Here is a 26,167-nt window from a genome sequence, read left to right on the forward strand (position 1 = left end):
GCAGCAGTAATTATATTTGCAGATTCTGTCATTAAGACTAAAAAGCCGGAGCAAGCGGATATGTTCCAAACGTTCTGTTCACAGGCATTATCAGCATTTGGAAACAGAGTCAGATGTCACAGATTGTGAGGGGAGGTCAGACCTGAGTGAAGACTCAAATGATGAAGAGATGTGATCAGAAATGTTAAATCAATCGTGTGGCCATTACGAAGTTAGTAGCATACACAGCTGTATAAACACATAATGAATGATTGACAAAATGTTTTAATTCAAGGTACACTTATTTTATCAGCCGCATCTCATGACCTTCATGATCAATGGATTGAATATTGTTTGATAAAAAAGGTCATGGAGTGAGCAGTATTTATACAGAACTCAATTTGTGAAGGGCATAGAATTTGGTCAGGGTGGTAAGGATGTGTCTTTAACAACATCCACTTTTTATCCAAAAAAGTAAATACTGTTGTTTGTTAGTGTCTGGTCAAATGGTTAACAGAGCTACTGGTGGGTCATCAGCTGTTACTACTTCTTCACAGGAGGACTCATAATTGTTCACAAATGAATAACAGTTTAAAATGTCCGATTGTCTTCTTAAAACTACATTCCTCTGTCTTATAAAGCATGTATTATTGATATTTATATACTTTTAATACATGATAAATATGAAGGGTAGCAATAAAGATGATGGGTTTCCTTCTTTTAATAAGTCATCATAATTTCATGAACAAAATAAGATAAATAAGGTATCTTAAGCTACAGAAGCAGCCCAATGCAATATCCACACAGAAACATGAGCAGTGGTGAAGGTGGTAGTGGCACAGACATAAACGAAAATGAATTAGTGAAATGAAATAGTGCTGCTAATGATAGCAATAATAATGACGAGAATAATTAGACTAATAATAATAATTGTAGCAGCAGGTGGCCCGAAACCACAGATCCAGAACCCACACCTCCGGAGCCAGAAACACCTGCAGAAAGTGACAGAAGGAGAGAGGAGAGGGACGAGAAAGCACAAAAGAGGAGCTCAGTGCATCATGGGATGTCTACCGCCAGTTTAGGCATGTAGCAGCATAACTAAACTATAAGATTTATCAAAGAGGAAAGTCTTAAACCTATTCTTAAATATGGAGATGGTGTCCACCTCCTGAACCCAAACTGGGACCTTATTCCACAGGAGAGGAGCTTGATAGCTGAAGGCTCTGCCTCCCATTCTACCTTTGGAGACTCCAGGAACCACATGTAGCCCTGCATTCTGGGAGTGCAGTGCTCTAGTAACGTAATAAGGTACTTTGAGATCTTTAAGATATGATGTCAATCACATGTAACCTTTTCAGCTCGAGGTACTTCACACCTTAACTGCCGGTACAGGTTTTGCTCTGCTGACGTGCCTAAATGCATGTTGGACTCTCAGATACATTTTAATGTATAATAAAGTAAATATTATGTTTATAATGGCAATGACAACAGACCTGTAAATTAAATTATGCTTTATTATAACATTTAAATCCCAAGCTCCTACAAGCCCTTAGTGTAGGCAAAGTTCCACAGTGTATAAACTAGGACAATACATCTGATGCGTTACTATATAACTTGTGTTTTTCCCCCCTGGGAAGTGAATTAAAACAGGAGGTTAGCTACAGTGCAAGGCTGCCTATCACTGCCTCAATCTTAACTGAGATGGGCAGGCGTGCCTGGATATTCTCAGAGCCTCATGAGACGTTTCCCCATGTGGGCTGACCGTGCTTCAGCTGTGAGAAAAGCACACATATATACTGTTCTATACAAGTAATAACCAGCTTCTCAGCCTCTATGCAAAAAGGAAGGAGAGCAGCAGACTCGTTATTTAACTGGCTTTTGACAGCTGGGGCATAGCAGAGGGACAGAAAAGCATGTGAGTGCATGTGTGTGTGTGTGTGTGAGTGCGTGTGTGTGTGTGTGTGTGTATACACGTGTATCTGTGCACGCACTAACGTGTGTGTCCATCCCCATTTGCATATGTGTGTGCTCGGCCATGTGCATATGTATGTGTGGAACAGTGGACCAGAACAGTGCTCTGACAGTAGCAGGACTGCTGCTCGCTGATGCCTGCCTGGAGGAGCTGACAGCGGCCCGGCCTGTCAATCACAGAGCATGCCCACTAGCCCTCTATTCACATCATCCTATCTTGTTAACTCTAAATCTGGCTGGGTACTGTTTATATACTATGTGTGTCTTTGTGTGTGTGTGTGTGTGTGTATTTGAGAGAGAGAGAGAGAGAGACAGAGACAGAGACCGAGGGGCAGTGCATCCTTTTTTCTGATGTGTTTCTGTCTTAGCTGCATGGGTCTGTTTCAGACAGAGATCAGTCAAGACAAAGTGATGAAAAACGGGTACAGGGATTGCTAAGAAACATGCCATTCTGTGAGAGTTTATCCTGTTTGTAGAAACAAGTCTAAGTGGTTCATTCAATGCATTTATGTCAAAGGTAACTGATTATTCAACATATGTAAGAACTATAAGGTTTTAGAATCAAAGCACCTTGCAAGTCATAGACATGCCCCTTATCAAAAAAGAGACCCTTTAGTGACACTGGGTCTATATTTATCTCTAAAGCGGTCGATGGTCTCCATGAGAGGCTGAGCATTGTTGCCATTGGGAGAAAAAGAGCAAGAGCTCTTGTAGTCAAAGGTAATTATCTCCTCTTGTCACCCACAATGGGTGCCTGCTAATGAGAGCTGGACTCCTGATTGGTTGCCCGCGGGTCTGTATAGACGCTTGGCTCTTTCGGTTTAGACAATAGAGCCTTGGTGCACTGCAGAGACAGAGTGAGTGGACAAGTCATTCATCTATGCAAATGCCAGCCAAAATGTGACTGCCACCGTACACAAGATCCATTAGCCTCTTAATTATCAGCCCTACAGGGTTTGTGTGTGTGCAAAAGAATCTGTGAATATAAGATTGTGTGCATGCATCTGTTGTCTGCATGTATTTTGGAGTACTTTCACAAGAGATGATATAAGAGAGAGAGAGAGAGAGAGAGAGAGGCACTACATGGGCTTTATAAATCCAGTCAAGGAGCAGAATAATTTCATATTCTAAGTTTGATCTTTCTTTTTTTTTAAAGCTGTGTCAATGTTAATATTATTATAAGTTCAGTAATCAAAAAAAAAAGGTAAAAGAGCTTGTCATTCCTGGTATGGACGATGCTACTGTGTATCTATCAGAGTAGAAAATGTACAATTTATGACCTGTGGAATTGTATACTGTATCTCTGAAATATAATTACCTTGCCAGGTTTGATTTGTACCGAGGAACAGCCAAATAATCAATCTGGTTCTGGTAAAAAGTCCTATTTGAAAGATTTTCATGTAAATTTCACCATTTACATTTATCTGACGCTTTTATCCAAAGCGACTTACAATTGCTATACATGTCAGAGGTCGCACACCTCTGGAGCAACGATGGGTTAAGTGTCTTGCTCAGGGACACAATGGGAATCGAACCCGGGTCTCTCACACCAAAGGTATGTGCTTTATCCACCCATTTCCTTATGCATGTACTTGTACCACATTTGAAGGACCATACCTGTGATTTTGTAGTTTTTTACTGCCTCTTTTTCAACCTCTCAGGCACCCACTGGTTTACATTAAATTCAATTTCCTACAAAAATCAATTTGCAAAGACTTAAAACATAATGCGATACAGACCTTTAAACACAAATCTAGAAATTTAAGGATAAACACTAATAGGACTGGCAGAATTGATGTTTCCATCTTGTTTTCAAAAACTATTACAAAGTTGTTGGTCTTCTATGCGCTCCTTCTAAAGGTCCCCACCAAACATACAGTATAATACTGTAAAAAAAAACCCCACCAGTCTCCAGTAGTGTGTCCAAATCCAGCAAATGGTCCACAGCAATACAGCTTTATTTATTCCAACAAGCTGGCTGAGTTTAAAAGCAGTGATGGAATGTACTGTAACTAAGTACATTTATTCAAGTAGTTTTTCTGACAGCTTTAGTTTCTTTTCAGATTACAATTTTTCGTACCCTTCCTGTCTTTTTCAGATAAACTGAAGGATGAAGTGTTTCTTGGTGGGTTGAGAAAAGTCTCCTACTTCTTTGACTAAATGAACTATTTAAAACCCACCTTGGATCAGCTGTAAAAAGCATCGTCACGGAGCTGGAAACTATTTATCTGAGCTCAGAGGTACATGGTTTGAGCAGTTCAGCAGTGAAATGCAATTTACACATTAATGCAGAGGTAACATTAATCAAAATCCAACTACAATATTAAAATACTGACGAGGACCACTTTATTGTTATTATTTATTTAGTACTTTTGATATCATTGTATAAAAGTCCAGATCTGTGTGCTTTGTGAAACGTACTTCTCAAACCACCAATAACTCACCACAAAGTGCTCTAACCTTAGCAGGGCACAGCTGTGACTTTGGCTCTTTGTATTTATGGGCATTGGAGTTGAAGTGTTTCCAAGACAGTGAAGACGTCACCATTTTTTCTCCGGAGAACAGAGCCTTAATAGATTATATGCTTTCTTCTGTAGGGGTTAGGGGGGTTCTTGGGAGATGATGCTATATACTACCTTCAAGACCTGCACTGAGTGTCTTCATGAACGCTGCATGGATATTTTTTGCTTTGCTTGAAACATCACATGCTTGTCATCTCTGCTGTGGGTGGAGGGTTTGGGTGGGATGTCACAGTGGAGGTTAGGGGCTTCTATTCTGCAAAGAGGCTTTTAGCACGTGAAAAACCTTCACTTAGACAGCTAGCCCCAAAACTTTCACTTTGGTAATAAATTAAACTGTGACAGACAATGATGCTATTAGAACATCTCAAATGTGACGATTTTCTTGTTTCTTTTATACTTTACCTATACCTTTCCTATACCTTACAGTGACCGAGAGAAAACAATTAATTCAACTAAGGCATGATTTAGTGTAACAGCCCCAAAATGTTGTTAGAAAAACAGCCACGAAACAAACCATATTTTCAGTATCATTTAAATACAGCTCGTTACATGTGTATGTAAGCTATGGTCCTTTCCTCAAAGGAGCCCACCGCAGGCCAGATCAACCACTAATAGTTTTCAAAGCTGAGCTAATCTGTTAAATATACGTTTATTGTGCAAGTAAGAAAAAGGAGACCTTTTATTATGGAGACTGGGCTGTCAACATGGTGACAAAGCCCTTTTACAGTCGAAGTGATGTGGAATTCTGTTGTTTTCTTGACCTCAACCTCAATTTGACCACGAGTGACACTCACTTTGTTTAATAAGAATTCCCAACAAATGTTCACCTTCAATAAGAGAGAGGCACTGTCTGAGTCTGGCATCTTCTCGCTTCTGCTCTCTCACCCTGTGGTTTGCTTCTCTGCGGAGCTTAACAGGGAGTTCTGATTTGGATTTGTCCTCCATGTCAACTTTACGCTCTCTACCCTGGAAACAAACAGTATTAAAATGAAGGTACCAACCGTCAAATAAGAGCTCTGGATGGAACACAGAAAACAGATTACTTCTGTCCATAAAGAATGTATGTCCATTAATATTTATGCTCGGAAGGAGACATTTTTATCTGAGGCGTCACTCTGGATCTCACGTTCCACAGAAAATATTAATAAAGAATTCACTGTGGAAGTAAAGGTTCTGGAGGACTGGAAACATAAGGAGAAATACCAGGCATGGCCAGTTAGCTTCAGAAAGTTTTGCTTTTATCACGACTTTTGCTCATGTTCTGATTTTGGTTTTGACTGAGCACCAAAAACTTCTGAAAGTCTCTTATTGTATTGTGTTGATATGGTTTTCAAACACTTTAGTCTTTGGTCTATAACTCAGTGATTACTGGACTTTGAGCTGGCCATATACTGATCATATACCTGTAAGTAGTAAGGGTAATTAAAAGTCACTTTATCAAATAGACGTTATTATTAATAAAGAAGTAGAGAGTAGGATTTTTCTGATTCCCTCCAGCTGTGCACTTATTCTTCCAAAGCCAGTTGCTGTTTATGAATGTCAGGTTTAATATGCATGGAGGCACATGGGGAGGGTTAGTCTGCAATCCATCACTGATGTTTGTGTATGTTGTGTTTTGTTATGTTGTGTTGTTAAGTGAGAAAAAAAAGACAGAAGAAATCTTGTTAACAGGACATTTAAACTCTCAAATATCATCAAGCATCTGTCCTCATCCAATCACCTTAATATCACAACTACATTGTTGTGAAAGGTGATGAGCTACTGGTCCTGGTGCGTTCCACATTTTAAATATTTCTCTGTCTTTTGAATGGGTCCCAGATTTGGTTGTTGTCAGCAGCTGCTGAAAGGACCTAACCATAATCCACCAGTTTTATAATATTTTCTTCAGTCCAATCTCTACTTTGAAAATGCTTAAAGAAACTGTTGTTGAAACAGCTGTTGGTGGCGCAAAGCACAATGACGTCTGGATTTTGCAAACTACAAAGTAACAAAAAGGTGTGTCTAAGAGCTACCTCTGATCTATTGATGCTTGTAGATACTTAAGAGTGCCCTGCCTTGATGCTTCTGGACCTTATAGTGCAGCATTTGACACAGTTGACACTGCTTGGCAACTTTACTGTCCAGAGTGGCTTGAACCTCAGCCTGACAGAAACACAGGAACAGCCAGCAACAGGCACACAGCCTGCTGTGGTGTCATCACCACCACCTCCCCTCATCCTCTGCGATGAACCTCCTGTCATCACAGCGTTGCAGGATGACCTGCAACAATTAAAATAAAATAAAATAAAATATAGGTATAAATAAAAATACAACAAAAATAGGGATTGCTAAGAAATAGAGATATAAAATAAGCTTCAAATATAAAAAATGTAAAAAGAAACGTAAACATCAGAAGAAAAAAAAAAGTCATAACAAATGTATACAGTTCAATACATACACTTTATTGTTGTGCAGGCAGACAAATTATAAACAGTGTGTAACTGAGGAATTATATACATGATGAATTATACCCTGGACCCACCAGGGTGTCCAGTATTGTGCTCTCTTTTGGGGTAGGGGGGATGATAGTTGTTGTTGAAGCAACACCTATCAACTATCGACTGTCAACTAACATCCAGGCTGTGGCTACAACTCCACCATCTCCTCTGACCCCTGCTGATGAGTCTCCTGCCAACACTGCAGTGCAGAATTACCTGAACACCAGTGCTGAATCTCCTGCTAACTCCACCATCCGCAATGATTTGAGCAAAAGCCTGGATGAAACAGAGAAACAGCCAGCGCTCAGCCCAGAATGTGACTCTTCTCCACCTGCTCCTCTGACCCAACCTGCTGAATCTCTTGCCAATACTGGCTTAGAGGAACAGCCAGCACCCAGTCCAGAACCACAGTCTGCTGTGGTTTCCTCTCCACCCCCTCCTGTGATCCCTGTTGATGAACCTCCTGTCATCACTACTGTGCAGGATGAGCTGATCATGATGGAAGAGCCCGCCAAGGTGGATGAATGCTGCAACACCACAACAGGTAGGACTTGTTATTCATGTCGACTTGTATCTAAGCCATCAAGTCCGTTCACTGTGGCTAACAAAACTTCTCTTGTTATGAGTTCTGGCACTGAATGTCATTTGCTTTTTCAGAAGTCAAAGAGACAGAGATGAGTGATTCAGCTGCTTCTTCAGTTGGCTGCAAAAAAACATCTGCTGCTTCTTCCTGCCTGAAGACGACAAAGAGACGGAATTAAATTCCTTCAGTAAAAAATAATAGTAGTCTAGTACTGCATTGTTGTAATTGTCTGTTTCATTTGTAGTGAATTAATAAAACTGTATTAACATAAAGATACAAGAGTTCTGTGTTGCATATATTATACATATACTGCACATACAGTGCATCTGAGGATTTAACGTTATTGGGTGTAACTTGGGTGAATCAGAATCAAGAATGGAACAGAAACAAATATCTTAGAGTGAATGTCAAATATTCCACAAAACATAAAACACATATTATCACAAAATTATGCATTTTGACATCTATTTTCTTTCTTTCTTTCTTTCTTTCTTTCTTTCTTTCCTTCTGGCTTTTTCTTCCAGAACTAATAATGCATTGCTTAAACCCGGGCCGTTAAATATCTAATTTAACGACTCTGGCTTAAATTAATGTGACTGGGATGTTTATCATGTGTTGTCCGGAATCATGGATGCGGCCTTTAATGTTTCTTTGTACCTCTGTCGATCTCCGTTTACTCACTAATTTCAAACGAAACTGTCAGATGGACATGTTATAATTTCTCTTCTGTAGTAATATTTGTAAACATAACGTCTCAAAAAGTGTAGTTGATGTAAAGCTTCGAAAGTCCCTGCATTATTTGGTTGGCTGTGGTTATAATGTGCGCTTTATGAGGATATGTGCTGTCCGACTGTTCATGAAGGCATCACAAGGTAAATGGCAGGACTGTGTTTTGGTGGTTAAAATATCCTGTTAAAGGGAAGAACAGGGCTACTCCTCGTGAATGGATGTATCAACAACGTTTACCGTAAATGTAACTGATGTTCTGTCCTCTTTGATTGATCGATTTAAAATTACGGAAGCTAACAGTTATGTTTTGACAGCTCAGCTTGTCTGTATGCTAGCTAGCTAACGTTGGCTAACAGCAGCTATTTTACAGCAACACAAATAACACAACGTTAGCTAGGTGAGGCAGCTTTCTGGCTAACGTTACTTCCCTAGCTAATGGTCATTTTAGTGTTTTTACTGAACTAAGGTCTTCAGAAAGCAACAGTTTCTCCGTGGTAGCTAAGTTAGCTGTACATTCATGTTAATGTAATGTAAGCTTGTAATTGCCTTTAGAGTTAGCCACGGTTTAGGACAGTTTAGCTACATTAGCACAATAGTGCCCTCGGCACACGGACTACAACCAGAGAAGTTGTGACATTTTAAGAGACAGCATAGCCATTTCTCATTATCTTTGACAAAACCATCTTATTACGGAGTAACACTAGTGGCTATGTGCTAGATTCGTGCTAAAGCTTTACCAGCATTGCCATTCAATTTGGGATTGAAATCAGTGTTTACAGTCGTGTTTTGAGAAACAGCATTGCTTGTTTGCATTTATATCACAGGTTGTCTCTGTAAGTCTTCCAAATGTGCATTGCTTACTAAGTGGAAATAACTGGTGAACTTGTAACACAAGTGAAACTTGTAACTTAGAGTAGAGGTGTCAGACCCCAGACCTGCAGGTTTTTGTTCCTGTCAGTTTTGCCAGTCCTGACACTCTTAATTTGAGGGTATCTGACAGGCATGTAGTAACTGTCGGGGTGCAACCAAACCTGCAGTATATCAGCCATTGAGGAGCCAGCCTGGAGTTTTTAGATGATTTGGGTTATCGCATTTTTACTTTTCATGTTTGCACTTCTGCTTTTCCAGTTGAACTATATAGTAGCTGTGGTAACTGCATGTAGGCAGCCTCACAATTTATCACATTAATGCTAGCTGTTTGCTAAGTAAGACAGTAGTTTACCTACAGCAGGAAGTCACGTTTCTGTCAAAAGGCTTAAAAAGCTACACCTCCCATCAATAAGATAAATAATTTTGTTCTCTTAAAGTTTTTCTCAAGAACTCAAAGTCGGCAAGAATCTGTTTTATAATGTGGATGTGTTTCTATATTTTCGAAAGCTTCCAGTTTATGCTTAGCTAAAATCTAGTTGAAACACATACCTCCCCTTAAATATTTTTTGTGAAATAGATGGATTTAAACATTTAGAATCTACTATCTTGTATCAGGTTAAAGCAGGAGTTGTCTTCTGTGGTGCCTCAGACCTGCTGTCTTGTTGTTCTCACTCATGTTTGTCTTTGTCTCTGCCTAACCCGCAGGTCATGCATGCAGCCGGGCCTCTAGCCTGCGCTTTGTACACCCCTGGCCCCTGAGCCAGTGTGTTTCCAGTAGGTGGAGGCTCTTCCTCTGTCTAGGCTCTGTTTCTCCCCACTGCCCCCATCAGCCCCAGAGTTACCTATGTTAACCCTCTTGAGCATGTTTTACTATATCTGTCTGCGGCGACGCTCCAGGAGTGGGACTCGAGGCGAGGCTCTGACCAGTCGGCGGGCTGTGGAGTCCGGCCAGCGGGCGGTGTTGCCTGTCAGTGTGGAAGTGGAGCAGTATGCAAAGGAGGTTCTGGACTTTAGCTCCCACTATGGCAGTGAGAATAGCATGTCCTACACCATGTGGAACCTGGCTGGAGTACCCAACGTCTACCCCAGCTCAGGGGACTTCACCCAAACGGCTGTATTCAGAGCTTATGGGACATGGTGGGAACAATGTGCCAGTGCTCCGCCACCTTTCCGCCGCACCCCCAAAGGCTTCTACAGCCAGGATTATATTGAACTGGGCTTTGAGGAGCCTGTCTACCCTACAGCAGTGGAAGTGCTTGAGACTTATTACCCTGGAGCCATCGTCCAGATTCTGGCCTGCTCTCACAACCCCTTCTCTCAGAACCCACCGACTGATGTCAGGTAAAGACAAACATCTGTCTTGGAAAGTCATCATCAGTCAGTCTCAGTTCTCCACTAGAATTTTTAGTTATATAACACTACTACGAAAACCATGCAGGACCAGCAGGTAAGCGCAATTTTGAAGTAGAAGCCAGTCTTCTAGTTTTTGGAATGAACCCTGGAGACATTACAAACATTTTAATTACTTGGTGTTTATTACTTGCATTATTATGCTCTTACAAAATGATGCCTGGCATTTATATTCTTTATCGAATTGGCTTTCCTTTATTCATTTCTGTTGTTTGTAAAACACATCATTATATTGTTGCTCTATAAATAAATAAAGTGCTGTATAAATAATGTTTACGACAACTTTGGGAAATTGTTTCAACTTCCACAGTGCCCTAGCAGAGCTGTACTCAAGTTTCTGCTGTCTGAAAAAGGTGCAAATGTAAGCCTGAAGTTTTAGAAATAATAGTCTAAATAGAAAACAGCAAGCAGGTTGGTGTTTGACGAGTTATTGATCCACACATGGACCAATAACTCATCAGCTGGCGTTCTTAGAAGGGACTCTTGGTGAAACTGGGTGTTGGAAACCTTTTGTATTGGCTCAAGTAAATTATGTAGAAAAAGCTTTATCACTCTTGGCAAATAGAAAAATGAAAGAGCAAAAGAATATAGGGCAGTGTGAGCAATCATCACTCAAAGTAAGAGCGCTGTTTTGTTACCATTTTCTTCATCTAATGTTCCAGGGATACAAAACTTGTCCACTTGAGTTGGTAAAAAAGTATTATTTGTTTATTTTTTTAATCAAACATAGGAAAGTCAGAGCAGATGAAAAGCTTGTAAAACCTGGAAGGTGAACATCATTCAGTGCGAGATGAGAAAGTGGTAATTGATTGAAAAACGGACTGATATGAATTTGGCTTCTGATGACCCTGTGAGATGCTGTGGAAAAAGTACCAGGAATGTGTACAGATGGTACTTTTGTGGAACCAGCCTGATCAAATCAGCATAACTTTTATTATTCTGTACTCTGTAACAAGCATTGAGGTGCACACATATGCACAGCACAACCCCGCACAGCACTGAAATGACACCAGTTGCAGTTTACCAGTTGCAAAAAATGTAAAAACTCTAACAGTCTTTTAGAGTCCTTCTTTATAATCATGCTGGAGTCATAGTCTAGCTAATCTCTGCAGGTCAGCAGTGTAGACAGCAGGAGGGCGCTACAATGGTTAATCTCTAACTCATCAGCTGTCCTTCATGAGTCGTTGCTCGTTTTTGTCAGACCAGCAATCTGAAGTTGTGAATGAGGCATGGTGTCGTCCAACGGCAACAGGGGTCATTGTGCATTGGCTTCAGTGCGTGAGGCACACAAAACAAGCTTAGAAACACTGACCCAGCAGCTGAAGATGTGAAGTGTGTGTCAGAGTATGCAATCCTGATGGATTATGAATGTGGTCATTTGTTACAAGCCATATAAAGCATCGTAGTGCTACTGTTGCGTTATAGAAATGTACACTTCCAATGGATGTTATGCACAATACTACAGGCACTGTGAAGGCCACAAATCACCAGTGTTAGGGCTTATTTTTAGGGGGGGAAAAACTGTGCTCAAAAGTGCACACTTTCTTTTGTCCAGGTGGGAGGTGCTGTGGTCAGGGGAGCCCACCAAGGTGCTGACACCCCAGGCACGCCAGTTTTCCCCTAACATCAAGCATATCAACTTCCCCACCAACCTGCTGCGTCTGGAGGTCAACAGCTCTCTGCTGGACTACTACACCGAGCTGGACGCTGTTATCCTCCGCGGGGTAAAAGAGAGGCCCATGCTGGCCCTCTATAAGATGCCCATCATCGATATTAGCGACCTGAGTGATAGCGAGGAGGAGCTGTCTGATGTGGGAGGTCCCTTCAGACATGGCGGAGACGGCAAGCACCAGAGGACAGGCAATGGCTACTTTGACAAACTGCCCTATGAGGTGATTAACAGACCTCAACAATGTGCACTACATCACTCAGGCCCGGGTGAAAGAGTAGATACACACCAGGACAGCAAAATGAGAAAGTTGCTACTCAGAAGTGATTCTGTAACTCCTGGTAGGGATGGTAATATTTTTGACCAACACCAATTTTCTAAATATTAGATTAAAGTGTGCTTCTGGGAGGTCCCACAATCCTACTGGCACGCACAGCACAAGTGGATGCCATTGAAGGTGCCCTGAGGAGTTAAACGCACAAAAGTTGTTGTTGTTTACATTCAGTGTTACTCACCAAAACTCACTCATTGTGTATCCTCTTAAAAACATGTTGAATGCTTTTCCTTCTGCCGTAAATTGTTTTGCAAGCTGCTTTTTTGAAGTGGCTACACCCATCAGTGGAATAATGTGAAACCGTTGGCTGGATTGTATATCACATCACTCGTGCACATAAATGCACACAAAATAGTGACCTACATATAAAATCACTGCTCCATGGTGCTACTAGAGGACAAAAACTCTACAGGATACCTTCAAGCTAGTGCCAGTAAATCTCAAAGGTGTCTGGGTGCTTTTTGGATTTAAAAAGAAGCAACTTCCATTTGCATGATGTTATTTGCAGGAACATTACACATTTACAGATGTACCTGTCGGTAAACTACGCAACATTCCAGTCGGAGGCTTTCCTGTTACTGGTGCTTAAGTCTGAATGTCTGCATGTATTTTCATACAGTTCACGGAGAATTGTGCATCTTAAGTTTGCATGTTAAAATGCTGTTATTTTAGAGCACTGAGGGCCTGAAACCCTCATTTTATTTCTGACACAGATGTCCAAAATCCGAACAGAACAACTAAAGCAGCAAATCCTCACATTTCAGCAGGAACCAGAGAATGTTTGGTAATTTTGCTTGACTTTTAATCCAGTAACAGCGATTAATTGATTGTAAACGTTTTTGTCACTTATTTTCTTATCGGTCAACTAATTGAGTAATAGTTTTAACATTAGTTTGTTTACTTACCCCCTAAAAAAACAGTCTTATAATCACCTGTTACAATATTATGTAGATTCTAGATAAATTGACTTACCATGGTCATTAGCAGCAGCTAGCCCTAAAATCATTATGTGGCCCTCAGTGTATATGTAGGCTGTGTTTACCAGTATTTCACACAAACACTTGTGCATCGTGGCCTGACCCATTCTGACACTTGATCTCGTATGCACTCATAGATGCAGAGTCATTTTCATGCCATACAGACGTATCATGTTGTTTGAGGCGAGCTTCAAAACACCGGCAGTCCTCGTTAATATTCCTTCTCTTATCTCCTCTCCAAACCGCTGCCATTAACAGCAGTCTTCACAACCGCTGCGTGTTTGTCTCAGAAACACAATATATAGCTATTATGTGTCAGCTGATACCCGCTTGAACACTGTGTATTGTTAATTCACGAGCACAGTCATTCTTTCTCTTTGAGAGGCACACCAACATGGTGCAAAACAAGCAGCTCACCTCGCTGCTGATCCTGCTATCAGTGCTTTGTGTCCCAGATAACCACTATTTAGATCTGCCTGACAGAAGGGATGCAATTAACATTCTCTACTCTGTTATGCTCAGTTCTCTACTAGGTTCTACTACTCTTTCATGTTCTGTATTATACTTTGCCTTCTGCTATGTTCTACCAGATCTATGTTTTGTCTCTCCTCTATCTTTGTGTTACCTTTCCCCCCCTTCCCCCCTTATCCATACCCCTTCCTTTCTCCTCTCCTCTGCTAACCCCTCTCCCCATCTTCCGTCCATAGCTCATCCAGCTGATACTGAGCCACCTGACCCTGCCAGACCTCAGCCGTCTGGCCCAGAGCTGCAAGCTGCTGCACCAGCACTGCTGCGACCCGCTGCAGTACACCCAGCTGAGTCTGCAGCCCTACTGGGACCGGCTGAGTGACGCCTCCCTGGGACACCTGCAGAGCCGCTGCACCCTCCTCCAGAGGCTCAACCTGTCCTGGACCGGCAGCCGCGGAGCTCTCACACTGACCGGCTTCAGCAGGTCACACTGTCAGCGGGCAACAAGTGCTAGAAAACAGGGGGGATGACCTTGGAAGACTAGCAAATACTCACAAGCACTTATTTTAAGGGAGGGGCATACTGAGACAAAGAAAATGGATTTAAAATTTGACTGTAACTTGTGACAAAAAGTAAGAGATCATGTAAAAGGACCTTTTTGTCTAAAATAGACAGGGCTACTAGAAGGTTGCTAATGTGGGGTGAATTTATTCCTTTCTACTTGTGCTCATGTCTCCCCCTCTCCATCTGTTATTCCCCTCAGCTTCATGAAGGCCTGTGGTCTCAGCCTGGTCTGCCTGGAGCTGTCGTGCTGCCACTTCCTGAATGAGGCCTGTCTGGAGGTCATCTCTCAGACTTGTCCTGGGCTGCAAGAACTCAACCTGTCCTCCTGCGACCGCCTCCACCCGCAGGCCTTCGCACACATCTCCAAGCTAACATGCCTCCGCAGGCTGGTGCTCTACCGGACTAAGATAGAGGTAGGCGTGGCCAATAGTGTATCTGGGAAACCAGATTTTCTGCGCACTGACATCTGTCCTTTCCAAATACAGCGGGTGGAGAATTTTGGGAACTGGTCAGTTGACAGTGAAATGGCTGAGTGTGTACAGTGAGTTTGCTCAGTTGTCATGGATGTTCAAACTTTATATCATTCTGAGCGTTTGTAGGACACCTCGCCCACGTTGGCTTAAAAATTGAGCTTCACCGTTCATTCTTGAGTTTGGAAACGGCAGGTTTTATGACAGCGAGCAAGAGACTTGAGATCATTTTGTGAACAGAAATGTTTTTTGATTTTAAGACTGCTTTCATTTACTGTTCATTACATTTCCCAGCTACTGTACCTGCGTATTTTGTCCCAACTATGATGGATAAATCACATCTGTATGCTAATTCCGCATGGACGTCAGTGTGTCTGCTTGACAACAACATGAGCAAAATTTAAGACATTTTATGGTCTATCCTCATTCCCTACTGCTTACTTATTTGCCTTCACAATTCAGGGATGTTCCTATTGTAAATTTTGTTTTGCTGCAGTGGTAATCATTTCTTCTCAAGACCTTTTGCAGAGCAAACTTCTAGTGTAGGTAAAAGAGATGATCGCGACTTTATCTGCGACTGTTTGTAACAAAACAATATACACTATGCCAGATAGCTTGCATGATTTCCAGTGTACTATAAAAGTTAAACACAGTAAGCCTAGTCTAGCCTAGTGGTTTCTAAACTTTTTAGCTTGTGACCTTTTACAGCCAAGTCGTGCGTACTCACAACCCCACGTCCAAGCTTGCATATAATTGGTCTATGAACAGCTCAACAGACGAGTGCTTGTTTCTGGCCCCTGCCATAATGTAGAACTAATAATCTCCAGAAGCTGCTCATTTGTTTCTTTGGGCTCATTGTAATGTTGTTGTGTTTTAAGATGAACTGAATCAACCCTGAGTCCAGGGGGTCTTAAAGACACGTTCTGCATGTGTTCAGGTTCAGGCCTGTCTGACGTGTAAAACCACTGTCTTGTGTTTTGGTGTTGCTCTTCAGTGTTTGTCATGTTTCGGAGCGGCGTTGTGGGCAGGAGGCAGTGTCGAGTTGCTGCGGTGGAGCCAGGCATCACGCCGCAGGTTGTTTATACCCAGGCAGACTGAGCGAGCTGTGTGTCTGTTTGAGGCCCTGACATCTCAGCTGTCATTACCTTGTCACTGCTCTAATTAAATGGCTAGCTCACGGAAAAGAGGCGTTTATAAAGATGCCAGCAACCGACTCGAGCACACACACCAAACACACACACCCAAGAGGCTTTCACTTTCATGTCTCACACTTTCTCCTGCCACTGAGGTACATGTGTTGTCAGTTGCAGTGTTGAATTCCCATATCTCTATCCAAGCTGCAGTGCCACTGGAGAGGGCTCTGTCCTCGCTATGCCTGACTCTGTGAGGAGACGTAAAAACTGTTGTGCCATATTAAATTCCCTTAAATACAATAAGTGTTACTGAGTGCCCCAGGCAGCAGACAGGAAATCACTTAGGAGGAACTTTGGATGACATGAATGGACATGTTACTTTTTTATTTAAACATATATTGTTATTTTAATGTTAGCTGAATGTTATTGAAAATATATCTACATGCTATTAGTTTGATATTGCAATTGTGACATGATTTACTAGGGGGAACGATCATTTTTACATCATTATTCTCATTTTCATTGAAAAACATATTGAAAATATTAAAAAATAATTATGGTGTGATTTTTGCAGGAATCTATGCCCAACAAAGATGCTTTCTTAAGTCATGCAGAATATAATGTGTTGGCCAGGACATCTCTGCAGCAAAACAATATTAAATTAAAATATTGCACCTTCTGCGATTTGAAAATTGAAGTAGGCCATATGTGATTTTGATAAAATTTAGATTAATTGCTCAGCCCTATTTAATGTTTACATTTTAGATTTACACACAGATAAGATGTCTGGGGTTTAGTTTAGTTAGTGTTGAACATGTGGCTGGAATACAGCCAAAGTTTTTTGTGATGTGCTGATTGCAAGCTGTAGGTTCTTAAATACTATTACCAGTGAGCCGAACTATAATATGGGTATGATGGCAACCTTTACTTTCTCCTTTTTGTCTCTGCAGCAAACAGCTATTCTGAGCATCCTGACTTTCTGCATAGAGCTGAGACACCTCAACCTAGGGAGCTGTGTGCGGGTGAGAATACACACAAACACACAAAGAGTAAAAAGTCTGTTAACTACGCAGTCTTCCATGTGGCCTTGTTTAATAGCAGCTTATTCAAAAGATGGCAGCGACATTAGTAGTGTAGCAGTAAATGAGCCGCTAACAATAAACTGGTTGGGCATAAAAAAGACGAGGCCAGTGATATTGGCAGTGAACACAATATAGGTGAATATTGTCCATCCTTGGCTCAAGATATGTCTTCAGCCCCACTTCACAACACAGTTAAAACACTAGTGAAATATACACACATACTGTCATACAGAAGCAGTACAGACACAGAACAGAGGGCACAAATACCCCTGACACACTGGATTTCTCAATTAACAGAAATAAGGGCACTGATAGATCCTCTCAGCCTAGTTAGTATCTTAATAAGCAAATTTGCTGCCCTAAATTTTTACATATGCTTAAAGGAATATATTTATAGGTTCAGACTAAACAATATTTTTAATATTTTTAAAATGGCCACTCTGTCAGATCAGGCGATTATAGTCAAACATTTTTGCCGTGATGAGGCTGAGAGACATGACAGACGTTGGTCCCCAACCAGTCATAGCTTGCTGTCTTTCACCACCTGCGTGATGTCGTTGTGAAGGAGGTGCTGGGTGCCGGCTTCCGGGAACAAGAATGTAAACAAACAAGGGCGTCCGAAGTGGTGTGAATGATACTGGTTGTCTTGTGTTCAGAAAAGCCTGAAAAAGAAAGAACAAATGGCCGTGACCTTTCCTCTGTTTGCCAGTTCCACCTTGCAGCACCAACGTCATTCCTCTTTCTAGTTCACCATGTTTACAGTTGTGCACAGACGGGCGCTCTGTGCTCCTATTGGTCAACACCACGGAACACGTCATGGACTTTCTCATACTAGCCTGGCTACCAGTGACTCTAAAGCTCACTAATTAACACGGTGTGCCTTTTTATTAGTAAGTATAACACAAGTAAACAGCAAATTGTTACTTTTGTTTCCCCGTGTCAAGTATTTATGCTAAGCTAAGCTAATCGGCTGGTGGCTTCATGTTATGAGAGTGGTATTTATCTTCTCATCTCTGCCAGAAAGCAAATCTGCAAATTTCTCAAAAATATTTGTTTGTTGTTATGATTTTGTGCCCAGTAAATGTGACCACCATGGTGCATGGTATACAATATGTGGAAAGTATGGACAGACATTAAAGTACATTATTTTTTGATCATTTTGATCATATATTAATTAGTTTAATGAATGAGACATGTTAGTAAATGTTTGATGTAACATGGTGATGATGGTGGGGCACATCCAATGCCTTCCCCTCATTTACTGTCTGTCTAATTTGCAAATTCACCCAGCCTCTGACTGACTCAATGACTCAGTAACTCACCCACCCACCTTGTCACCAGCTGAGTTTCCATTGATAGATATTTGTGGCAAATTATGATGCAGCAAGTGAGAGAAGGGGGGAAAAGTCAGTACAGTTTCCTCTTGTGCTCTTTCTTAAGGCATAGGTGTCATCATTGGTAATGAAGCTATGCAACACTTGGCAATGGAAATACATATTGGCAGCAACCCTTTCAGCCAAAAGTTTTATTAACTGTCCACTGCTAACTCAGAGAAATCCACATGCTGTAATTTCAATGCGTAAGGCGCCTACACTGGCTGTGTGGCGGCTAAATTGCATTTCTTTGCTTTCATCTTTGGATAAAAGGATGAAATATGGCCAACATTACCTGACACCAAAGAACAATAACAGCTTCGCAAACACAAATCAGTTCTTGATGTTAGTACTTTGTTCTCTCTCAAGAAAGTCAGGTTATGTCCCTCAAACAAGCCGATAAAGCTAATCAGCTTTTTATTATCGCTGCATTTCAAAAGTTTGCTCAAAATATACAAGACAGTTGGAGGGAAATGGCTACCGACTCACTCATTACTTTCATTCTCACAGCATCATTCTCTCAGTCCTGTATTACGTCCCAAAGGCAAGTTATTGAATTCGGTGACTGTATGACATGCCACAGAGATATCTACAAAAACTGAAGAGAGATCACTGAATCTCTGCCTTTTGATAATGTTGCTTATGACAGTCACACACACAATTAACAATTTACAAGTCATATACTCGCAGATGTTTACTGCTGCCTGTTTCTCCTGCAGATTGAGGACTATGATGTTGTGGCCAGTATGCTTGCTGCTCGCTGTCGCTCACTCTGCTCGCTGGACCTGTGGCGCTGCAGAAACCTGACTGATCGAGGCCTAACCGAGCTTGTTTCTGGCTGCAGGTAGGCGATACCAATGGGTTCAGTGCCGTAAGAAATGTTTGTCTTCTGCTTGTTCTCACTATATATAAAACAATAAACATGATTTAAGTCATTTTTCCATCAACGTCTCACTTTTTTGCCTTGTCTGTGCTGGAACAGCAGTGTCCTCCTCCTTTGTGCTGTAAAGCAGTCTAGCAGATGAGATGTCTCACTACACAATGTAAATGTAGAGTGAGACCAGGCAATCACCTTGTTGTTAAATTACTGCCACATTTGTTTTTAAAAGGCAGAACATACAGTATAATCATTAAGCCCTGTTTATTTAGGTTGAAACCTTTTAATGCATTTAACACATTATGAACATAAAAAACTCGTAGTTGTAGACCACAGAGCCAAAGCAGAGCGTATCTATTTTCAGTGAATGTCTGAATTTGTGCACTGAGTCACCCCGGTGTCTGTGGTTACTCAGGATGCTGGAGGAGTTGGACCTGGGCTGGTGTCCCACACTGCAGAGCAGCACCGGATGTTTCCAGCACCTCGCCCGCAACCTGCCTCGCTTGCGCAAACTCTTCCTCACAGCCAACCGTACCGTTTGCGACTCAGACGTAGAGGAGCTGGGCGCCAGCTGCCCTTCACTGCAGCACCTCGACATACTGGGTAAGCTCTTATCTCACACATACCGCATGTATCGCCTCACAAACATCAATTATTTCATGATGATCATGATCAATTTACCTAACTGTGGCTGTTAATATGCTTTTCATATAAACCTGACATTTAGCAGAGCATTATTCAGTGTGTGGCGTGGTCAGATGTCATTTTAAACTGCAACAGACCCAGAGCAGCTAGCCTCCGAGGACAAAATCAAAGCCACACAAATATGCAAACATTGCCATATGTGTACTGGGCTCATGTCAACACTGTTGTCGTGTTGATTACAAATGGCCTCATATCAGTGAATAAGATACTGCGTCAAACAAGCATGTAAATATTTTTTGCATTGTCACAAGTGTTCATGTGTACATGTTACACATACATACATGAAAATAATCCTTTCATGTATGTATCCTTTAAGACAATAATGCATGTGATAACTTTGCCCACATCCAGTTATAGCCTTGTGAATATACATTGTGAAAGGTACTTGTTGGTATCATCGTAATATTTTCTGAATGACTGCATTTATTTGTGATATTGCACGGTCACAATTGGACATGTCTGTGGTAAGCCAAATCCCAAGTTTGCATTGGAAGATTTCTGAAAAACAAGTAAAAATGCAAACAGAAGCTCAAATAATCTGCTTAATATTAATATGAATAAAATATTGCTCACTAAGCAAAGTTGCGACAGCACCCTACAGCAGGAAACTGCTGTGCACAAACACTGTAGTCCCAGTTGCGTAAGTCTCTGCAGCACAGTAGCATGACAAGTGTGAGTCAGGCAGGCTATGCTGATGTGTTATCTCTGTGGCTATTACAGGTGTGCTAGAGTAGCGGGTTAGTTTGTATGCTGGAGAGTAAATCCTGTAGTCCAAGTGATTAACATAAAGCATTTTATTTGCTTCTGAACTCTATATAATCTGTCTTTCTATAATATGTATCCATTGTAAATATACATACTGAATATATTTACATATTGGAGAGAAATTTACTCAGAAATTGGCCGATGCATTTTATTCTTTTCAGATTCTCTGACCTACAAATGTAATAAATTCTTCTGTTTCTCCTGTATTTTCCTGCTCATGTTGTGTTTTTGCAGTATGTCTTTTAAAGTTGTCTTCTTATCCCTGTTGTGACGTGTCTAATTGACAGGTACACGGTTGGTGAGCGGTGCCTCACTGAAGAAACTCCTGAAGTCTTGTCCAAAACTTCTCCTCCTGGACGTCTCCTTTTGCTCGCAAATAGACATGCGGGTCGTCCAAGAGCTCTCGGGCCTCTTCCCCAATGTGGCCATCAAGAAGAGCTTCACTCAGTGACCCCGGGGCCGTCTCATTTTCCAGAGGAAGTGAGAGGAGGGAAGTGCTTTCCAGCAGACACTGCCCCAAAGCGAATAGGAGGCAGGTCAGATGCTGTAGGAGATTGCTGACCTTCTTGTGTCTGTATCACAGACAGGATCTACTTTTAGTGGTCAGTAAATAAAGCACTTGTACTGGGTGAGGAGGTTCTTTGGATTATACAACTACAGACTCCTAGTCACAGGATTAGAGAACGTGAGACTTTTTAGGTGTTTTCTGTTTGGACACTTGAAATCAGGGTCATTGCAGTAAAGCTGCTGCATCTTCCCAGAATATGAATCACCCCTTATGTATTGCCAAGCAACACAAGGCTAGGAAATATGCCTTTGTACTGGATGCAAAACACAAAACAAAGCGACATTTGTGAGCAAACCTCCCTTGAACATCTTGGTAAAAACGATGAATAGGGCCAAAAAAAAGGTGTGAAACAAACCCTTATTGGAAACTGTGGGAGTAACTACAGTAAGATTTGGAAGCCACATACTGATGTTAGCTGGTAACATAATTAAAGATCAGGGTGTTGGTCAGTGCCTTGTCAGAATGTGCATAGGTCGTGGGCTGTTTTAATGCATGAGGGTCATTCTGAAGGCATCTGTCAACATGAAGCCAGTTTGATTTAATTCTAAGTAAATGTAGTTCATTGTGGTTGTGCTTGAAGGAGCTTTAAAGGTGAAAAGAAAGGAATGAATGCAGCCTTATTTCATACAGTGTACCGTAGACCATGTCAAGCCAAATCTTGATGCAAGTGTCACAAGCTAATTTGTGTTGCTGCTGTAAACCCAGTGCAAAATCATACACAAGGATCCCGTGTTGAAAAGAAACACACCATCAACTGTCCTTGCACCTTAGATTCACTGACAACATGTTTTCATCAAAAAGCATATGTGAGAACTTGTGAAAAAGCAGACTAGAAAAACATTTATTTAAATTTTCACATGTGCTATAAATGCAGAAGAAGGAAAAAAAAAAACACAAAGCGTCAAATCAACAGCACACAGGCCGACTCATTTTAAATAAAAGCACTGAGAAGTAAGACAGTTCAACAGTCCCAATTTTTACAATTATATAAATCCAAGAAAGCAGCAAATCCTCACATTGGAGTAAATTTAACCAATGATTTTTGGCACTTAGCTAGGAAAAAATGACTGAAACAATTATCCAAAGTTTCCAATTCATTTTTGTAATATTTTCAAATTTTCGATAGCATAATATGGAGAAGTCTCTAAACTGTGCTCCTGTTAATGTTTACCACATTTACCAACGTAAACCACATTTACCCTACAGATCGATATGATAATGATACAGTGATACAAGAAGAGTTATAATGAATAGCGTGGCAGGGTAGGTGGATTAGATCTGTAGAGAAAAACACCAGATCTAATTTGCCTGATCCAGGTGAATTTCTATTTTAAATCTGCCCTCTAAATTAACCAGAGTGTTTCGTAGTATACTTTTTTTGTTATGTAAGAGTCTTCAACACTTTATAGTATAGCAAAAATTCAGGTCAGGTTCAGGTCAGCCGGGCCAGTGTTAATTGAAATAAGACCAGTTGATAGTTGTGTATTCTGAGGTCATACAGGTCATTCTTTTTGTTAGTAATTGTTTTGACCATTTAATTTTAAGGTTTAAAGTTTGAAAGTCACCGTTTTCACAATGCTTTCATGATGTTGCATGCTTTTCCTGTTGTCATTCTCGCTGTCACTGCTGTTTGATGACAGCCACCTACTTACGCTCTTACTTACGAAAAATGATTTGAAGGAGTACTGTGGATTAAGTTGAGGGTAGTATGTTAAAATGGCGCAGTGTAAATACTCTCTGTGACCTCAGTATTTGTCCTGAATCTCAGGGGTTTTAATATATCATCTTATTTTAATTTGTTTTACACATATTTTGCTCCAGAAACCAGCACAGCAGACCTATTTACAGACAGTAACACCACACTGAGTCAGCTTTGAGGTGACCTGCCGTTGCTCTTAAACAACAAACACACATGACACAAATGATCAGTCAGCACTGATGTAACTGAGAGAAAGAAATTTGAGCTTATTGGGTGTGGAATGTTGTGTATTTGTATGATTGTGAAAAATGTATTGCTGTTCCTGATTATTTTCTGCCATGGTGGCAGAAGTGCTTGAAAAGCATTTATTTTTTTGAAAAAACTTGAAGTTTTCTTTTAAGCACATGCTACTAGTCAATATTTGTGCCTTATACTCCTGTTTGAATGTGGTGTGACGTCTATGTGGTATAGATTGTAATGATGTGCTTTGCTTTTATGCCCTTCAACCAAAGTAATACCAGAAACTTGGGCTTTAATCCCACGCGTGTATATATAACCAGTTTAAATGCCATAAACTGTAAATCAGAAATGGTAATTAATATGCAAAATAATATTTATTTATACTTCCCTAAATGTTATTTAACTCATTATTGTCATATACATAAAAAGTACCGTGTTTTGTTTTCTTACCCAGAGTCAAATGAGAGGAATGGTATTCATTTTATCCCATTACATTCAGTACGTGTCTAGCCTAGCTTAGCGCAAAAACTGGAAAGATGTGTTTAACCTAGTTTAGCACAAGGAAGAGAAGCAGGGGAAAGTTGTTAGCTAGCTCCGTCAACAGTAGAAAAAAACATGCCTTGAAGCAAGTCCAAAGCTGCGTCTTGTTTATTGAACACATGCTAGAACAAAATGTAAAAACAAGACATTGTAGTTTTAGGGGCAGCTACTTGACAAATACCTGCGACAGTGACTGCATGTAGCATTTCAGAAGTCCTGTTCTTGTCCTGGGGTTGCCAGGAAGAATGTGCACAGAACTATGCTTTGAACAACACTGTGTTAGTGACTAGCTTGCTGTCGTAACTATAAAATACACTGTGTAATGTTAGTTTCGAAGCTGTTGGAAGCATACCTGTTTTCACTTCTGACTGTGCAGTGCAAGCTAATGCTGGTGCTAATCCTAAACCTATTTCCTCAGTATTTCATATTAGAGTTAATATATTTGGACTGCCACATAAAAAGCTAAATCAATATTGTGGAATTCAGAGTTTTGACTATAATGAAGGAAGATAACATTTACAGAAAATATAACTGAACAGTTAAATGAATACTGGACAATGAGTTGTTGTTCTTTTTTTGTGTGGTAGGTAGTTTGGAGAATTTAAACTGGCTGTGGTCATGATGCTAGTAGTTTCCCTGCCACCAGTCTTTGTGCTAAGCTAGGCTAAATACCCGCCGGATCTATCATTGTACTGAATCTCCAGAATTCAAATAGATATCAACCCTTTGATCTAATTGTGGGTTTGATGGAAAATGCCAAAATGCTGGACTTGTTAACATTTGCATTGCATTTATGTTGAAACTGAAATAATTTCAGTTTATTTTCAGAGTTTCAGAATTGTGTTTTATACAGAATGGGTGTGGTAACAGCATGACACACCAGCCATCCCATTCAGATGATGCAAATATTACTTCAGCGAGTGGAAATCGGGTAGTTAAAGCTGAAAGCAATCTTATTCTATCTGGTTGACTGGAAACCAAGAAATGCATACATCACATTTGCCTGGCCCACCCAAATCCAGGCAGTCATGTCGAGCATATTTTGGACAATATTACTTCTACAATGAAATTTACAATGTATAGTGTGTACAGCAACTATCAGCAACAGCGTTTATTTGTTAAGACAGACTATTTAAGAATGAACACCACTCTCCAATGAAGCAGTTTGGTTCAACACCTTTCAGTATTTGTGGTGTTTTAGCTCCCTACCTTGAGTGACTGGAATGGCCCTGCTTTTCTGTAATGAATATGCATTCTCTCTTCTCCCGCTCTGGATGTGTGATCAACCTTTGTGCCATTGGTAGGACATGCAGTGATGCTCCCCGTGCTGCAGTGTAAAAGCCACTGTTGTGTGAAAAGATTGTGCCTCTGTCCTGATGAAACTGGGTGCTTCACTTTCACCAGATTTTAAATAAACAGAAGGCTGATGACTGATAGAGCGGACTCTGCGTCTCTATATGTGGCTCTTTTCAATCCTTACAGCCCTCTGATCCTGGAAGGACATGGATATTACAAATAACATGACTGTACGACAAAGTGTCTACATTGTTAGAATTAACTTGCTAATATTCTACTTTCCCTTACTCACCAGCTTCAGTGAACAGCACACCATCACTGACAAAACAAATGAAAAATGTGTTACTGTATGATGCGGAGGCTTCATACACAGTCATGTAAGTGTGATTGGGAGAAAAGTAGGGTCGTCTGCTGAATCCACAACAACTAGCGGTGCCATTAGTCAGGATGACTGACTGGAAAGTAGTGGCGGAATGATCCTTTTTCCTTAACCCTCTGCCATTTTACAGTCTATTAATACCACAGAGAGAAGTGACATTAGCCTGTCTTCTTAACGGCCTTTTAATGAATTGTTTATGCCTGGTTTAATGATGTATATTGTGGCCCTGTAATGTGCCCTAATGACGGAGAACGAGGCGGCTTCAGCTGAAGTATTAATTTGGACTGCCTCCCCAATGATTATTCCTCAGCCAACAACACCACTGCTGCTGCTCTGCGTGCTAGTGCGGATACAAACGTGATTCATGGAAGCTTTCCGCTCGGCGCTACGGCTTGATTTCTTCCTGTCACGCTCCTCTATGAGGCTGATATATCCAGGGGGGATCCACAGCAATTAGATCAGCTTTTTATTTGTCTTTCAAGAGCAT

The 26,167-nt window shown here is 40.9% G+C and overlaps 1 protein-coding gene across 4 annotated transcripts; it reads left to right on the forward strand.

The window, feature by feature from the left end:
* The first annotated feature begins 8,286 nt into the window (after nt 1-8,286).
* On the forward strand, nt 8,287-25,441 carry fbxl4 (F-box and leucine-rich repeat protein 4). Of its 4 annotated transcripts, none has more exons than XM_046045307.1 (9): nt 8,287-8,404; nt 9,837-10,472; nt 12,097-12,433; nt 14,229-14,473; nt 14,753-14,966; nt 17,107-17,178; nt 19,331-19,455; nt 19,904-20,091; nt 21,246-25,441. In XM_046045307.1, the coding sequence occupies exons 2-9, from the start codon at nt 9,976-9,978 to the stop codon at nt 21,407-21,409; spliced, it is 1,842 nt and encodes a 613-aa protein (XP_045901263.1). In that variant the 5' UTR covers nt 8,287-8,404; nt 9,837-9,975; the 3' UTR covers nt 21,410-25,441. The 4 variants fall into 4 exon arrangements, with proteins under 4 accessions (XP_045901263.1, XP_045901264.1, XP_045901265.1 ...); XM_046045308.1 differs by lacking the exon at nt 8,287-8,404 and adding an exon at nt 8,411-8,505; XM_046045309.1 differs by lacking the exon at nt 8,287-8,404 and adding an exon at nt 8,558-8,658.
* Nucleotides 25,442-26,167: the final 726 nt, after the last annotated feature.

The sequence above is a fragment of the Micropterus dolomieu genome, linkage group LG03 (assembly GCF_021292245.1).
Source record: "Micropterus dolomieu isolate WLL.071019.BEF.003 ecotype Adirondacks linkage group LG03, ASM2129224v1, whole genome shotgun sequence".
Taxonomy (NCBI): domain Eukaryota; kingdom Metazoa; phylum Chordata; class Actinopteri; order Centrarchiformes; family Centrarchidae; genus Micropterus; species Micropterus dolomieu.

Bases quoted from the DNA above. Each gene is read 5' to 3' on its own strand.
- fbxl4 (XM_046045307.1), top strand. From the start codon at position 9,976: ATGTTAACCCTCTTGAGCATGTTTTACTATATCTGTCTGCGGCGACGC. The intron at 12,434-14,228 runs GTGATTAACAGA...TTCCGTCCATAG, and splicing joins TTGACAAACTGCCCTATGAG to CTCATCCAGCTGATACTGAG. The intron at 17,179-19,330 runs GTGAGAATACAC...TTTCTCCTGCAG, and splicing joins ACCTAGGGAGCTGTGTGCGG to ATTGAGGACTATGATGTTGT.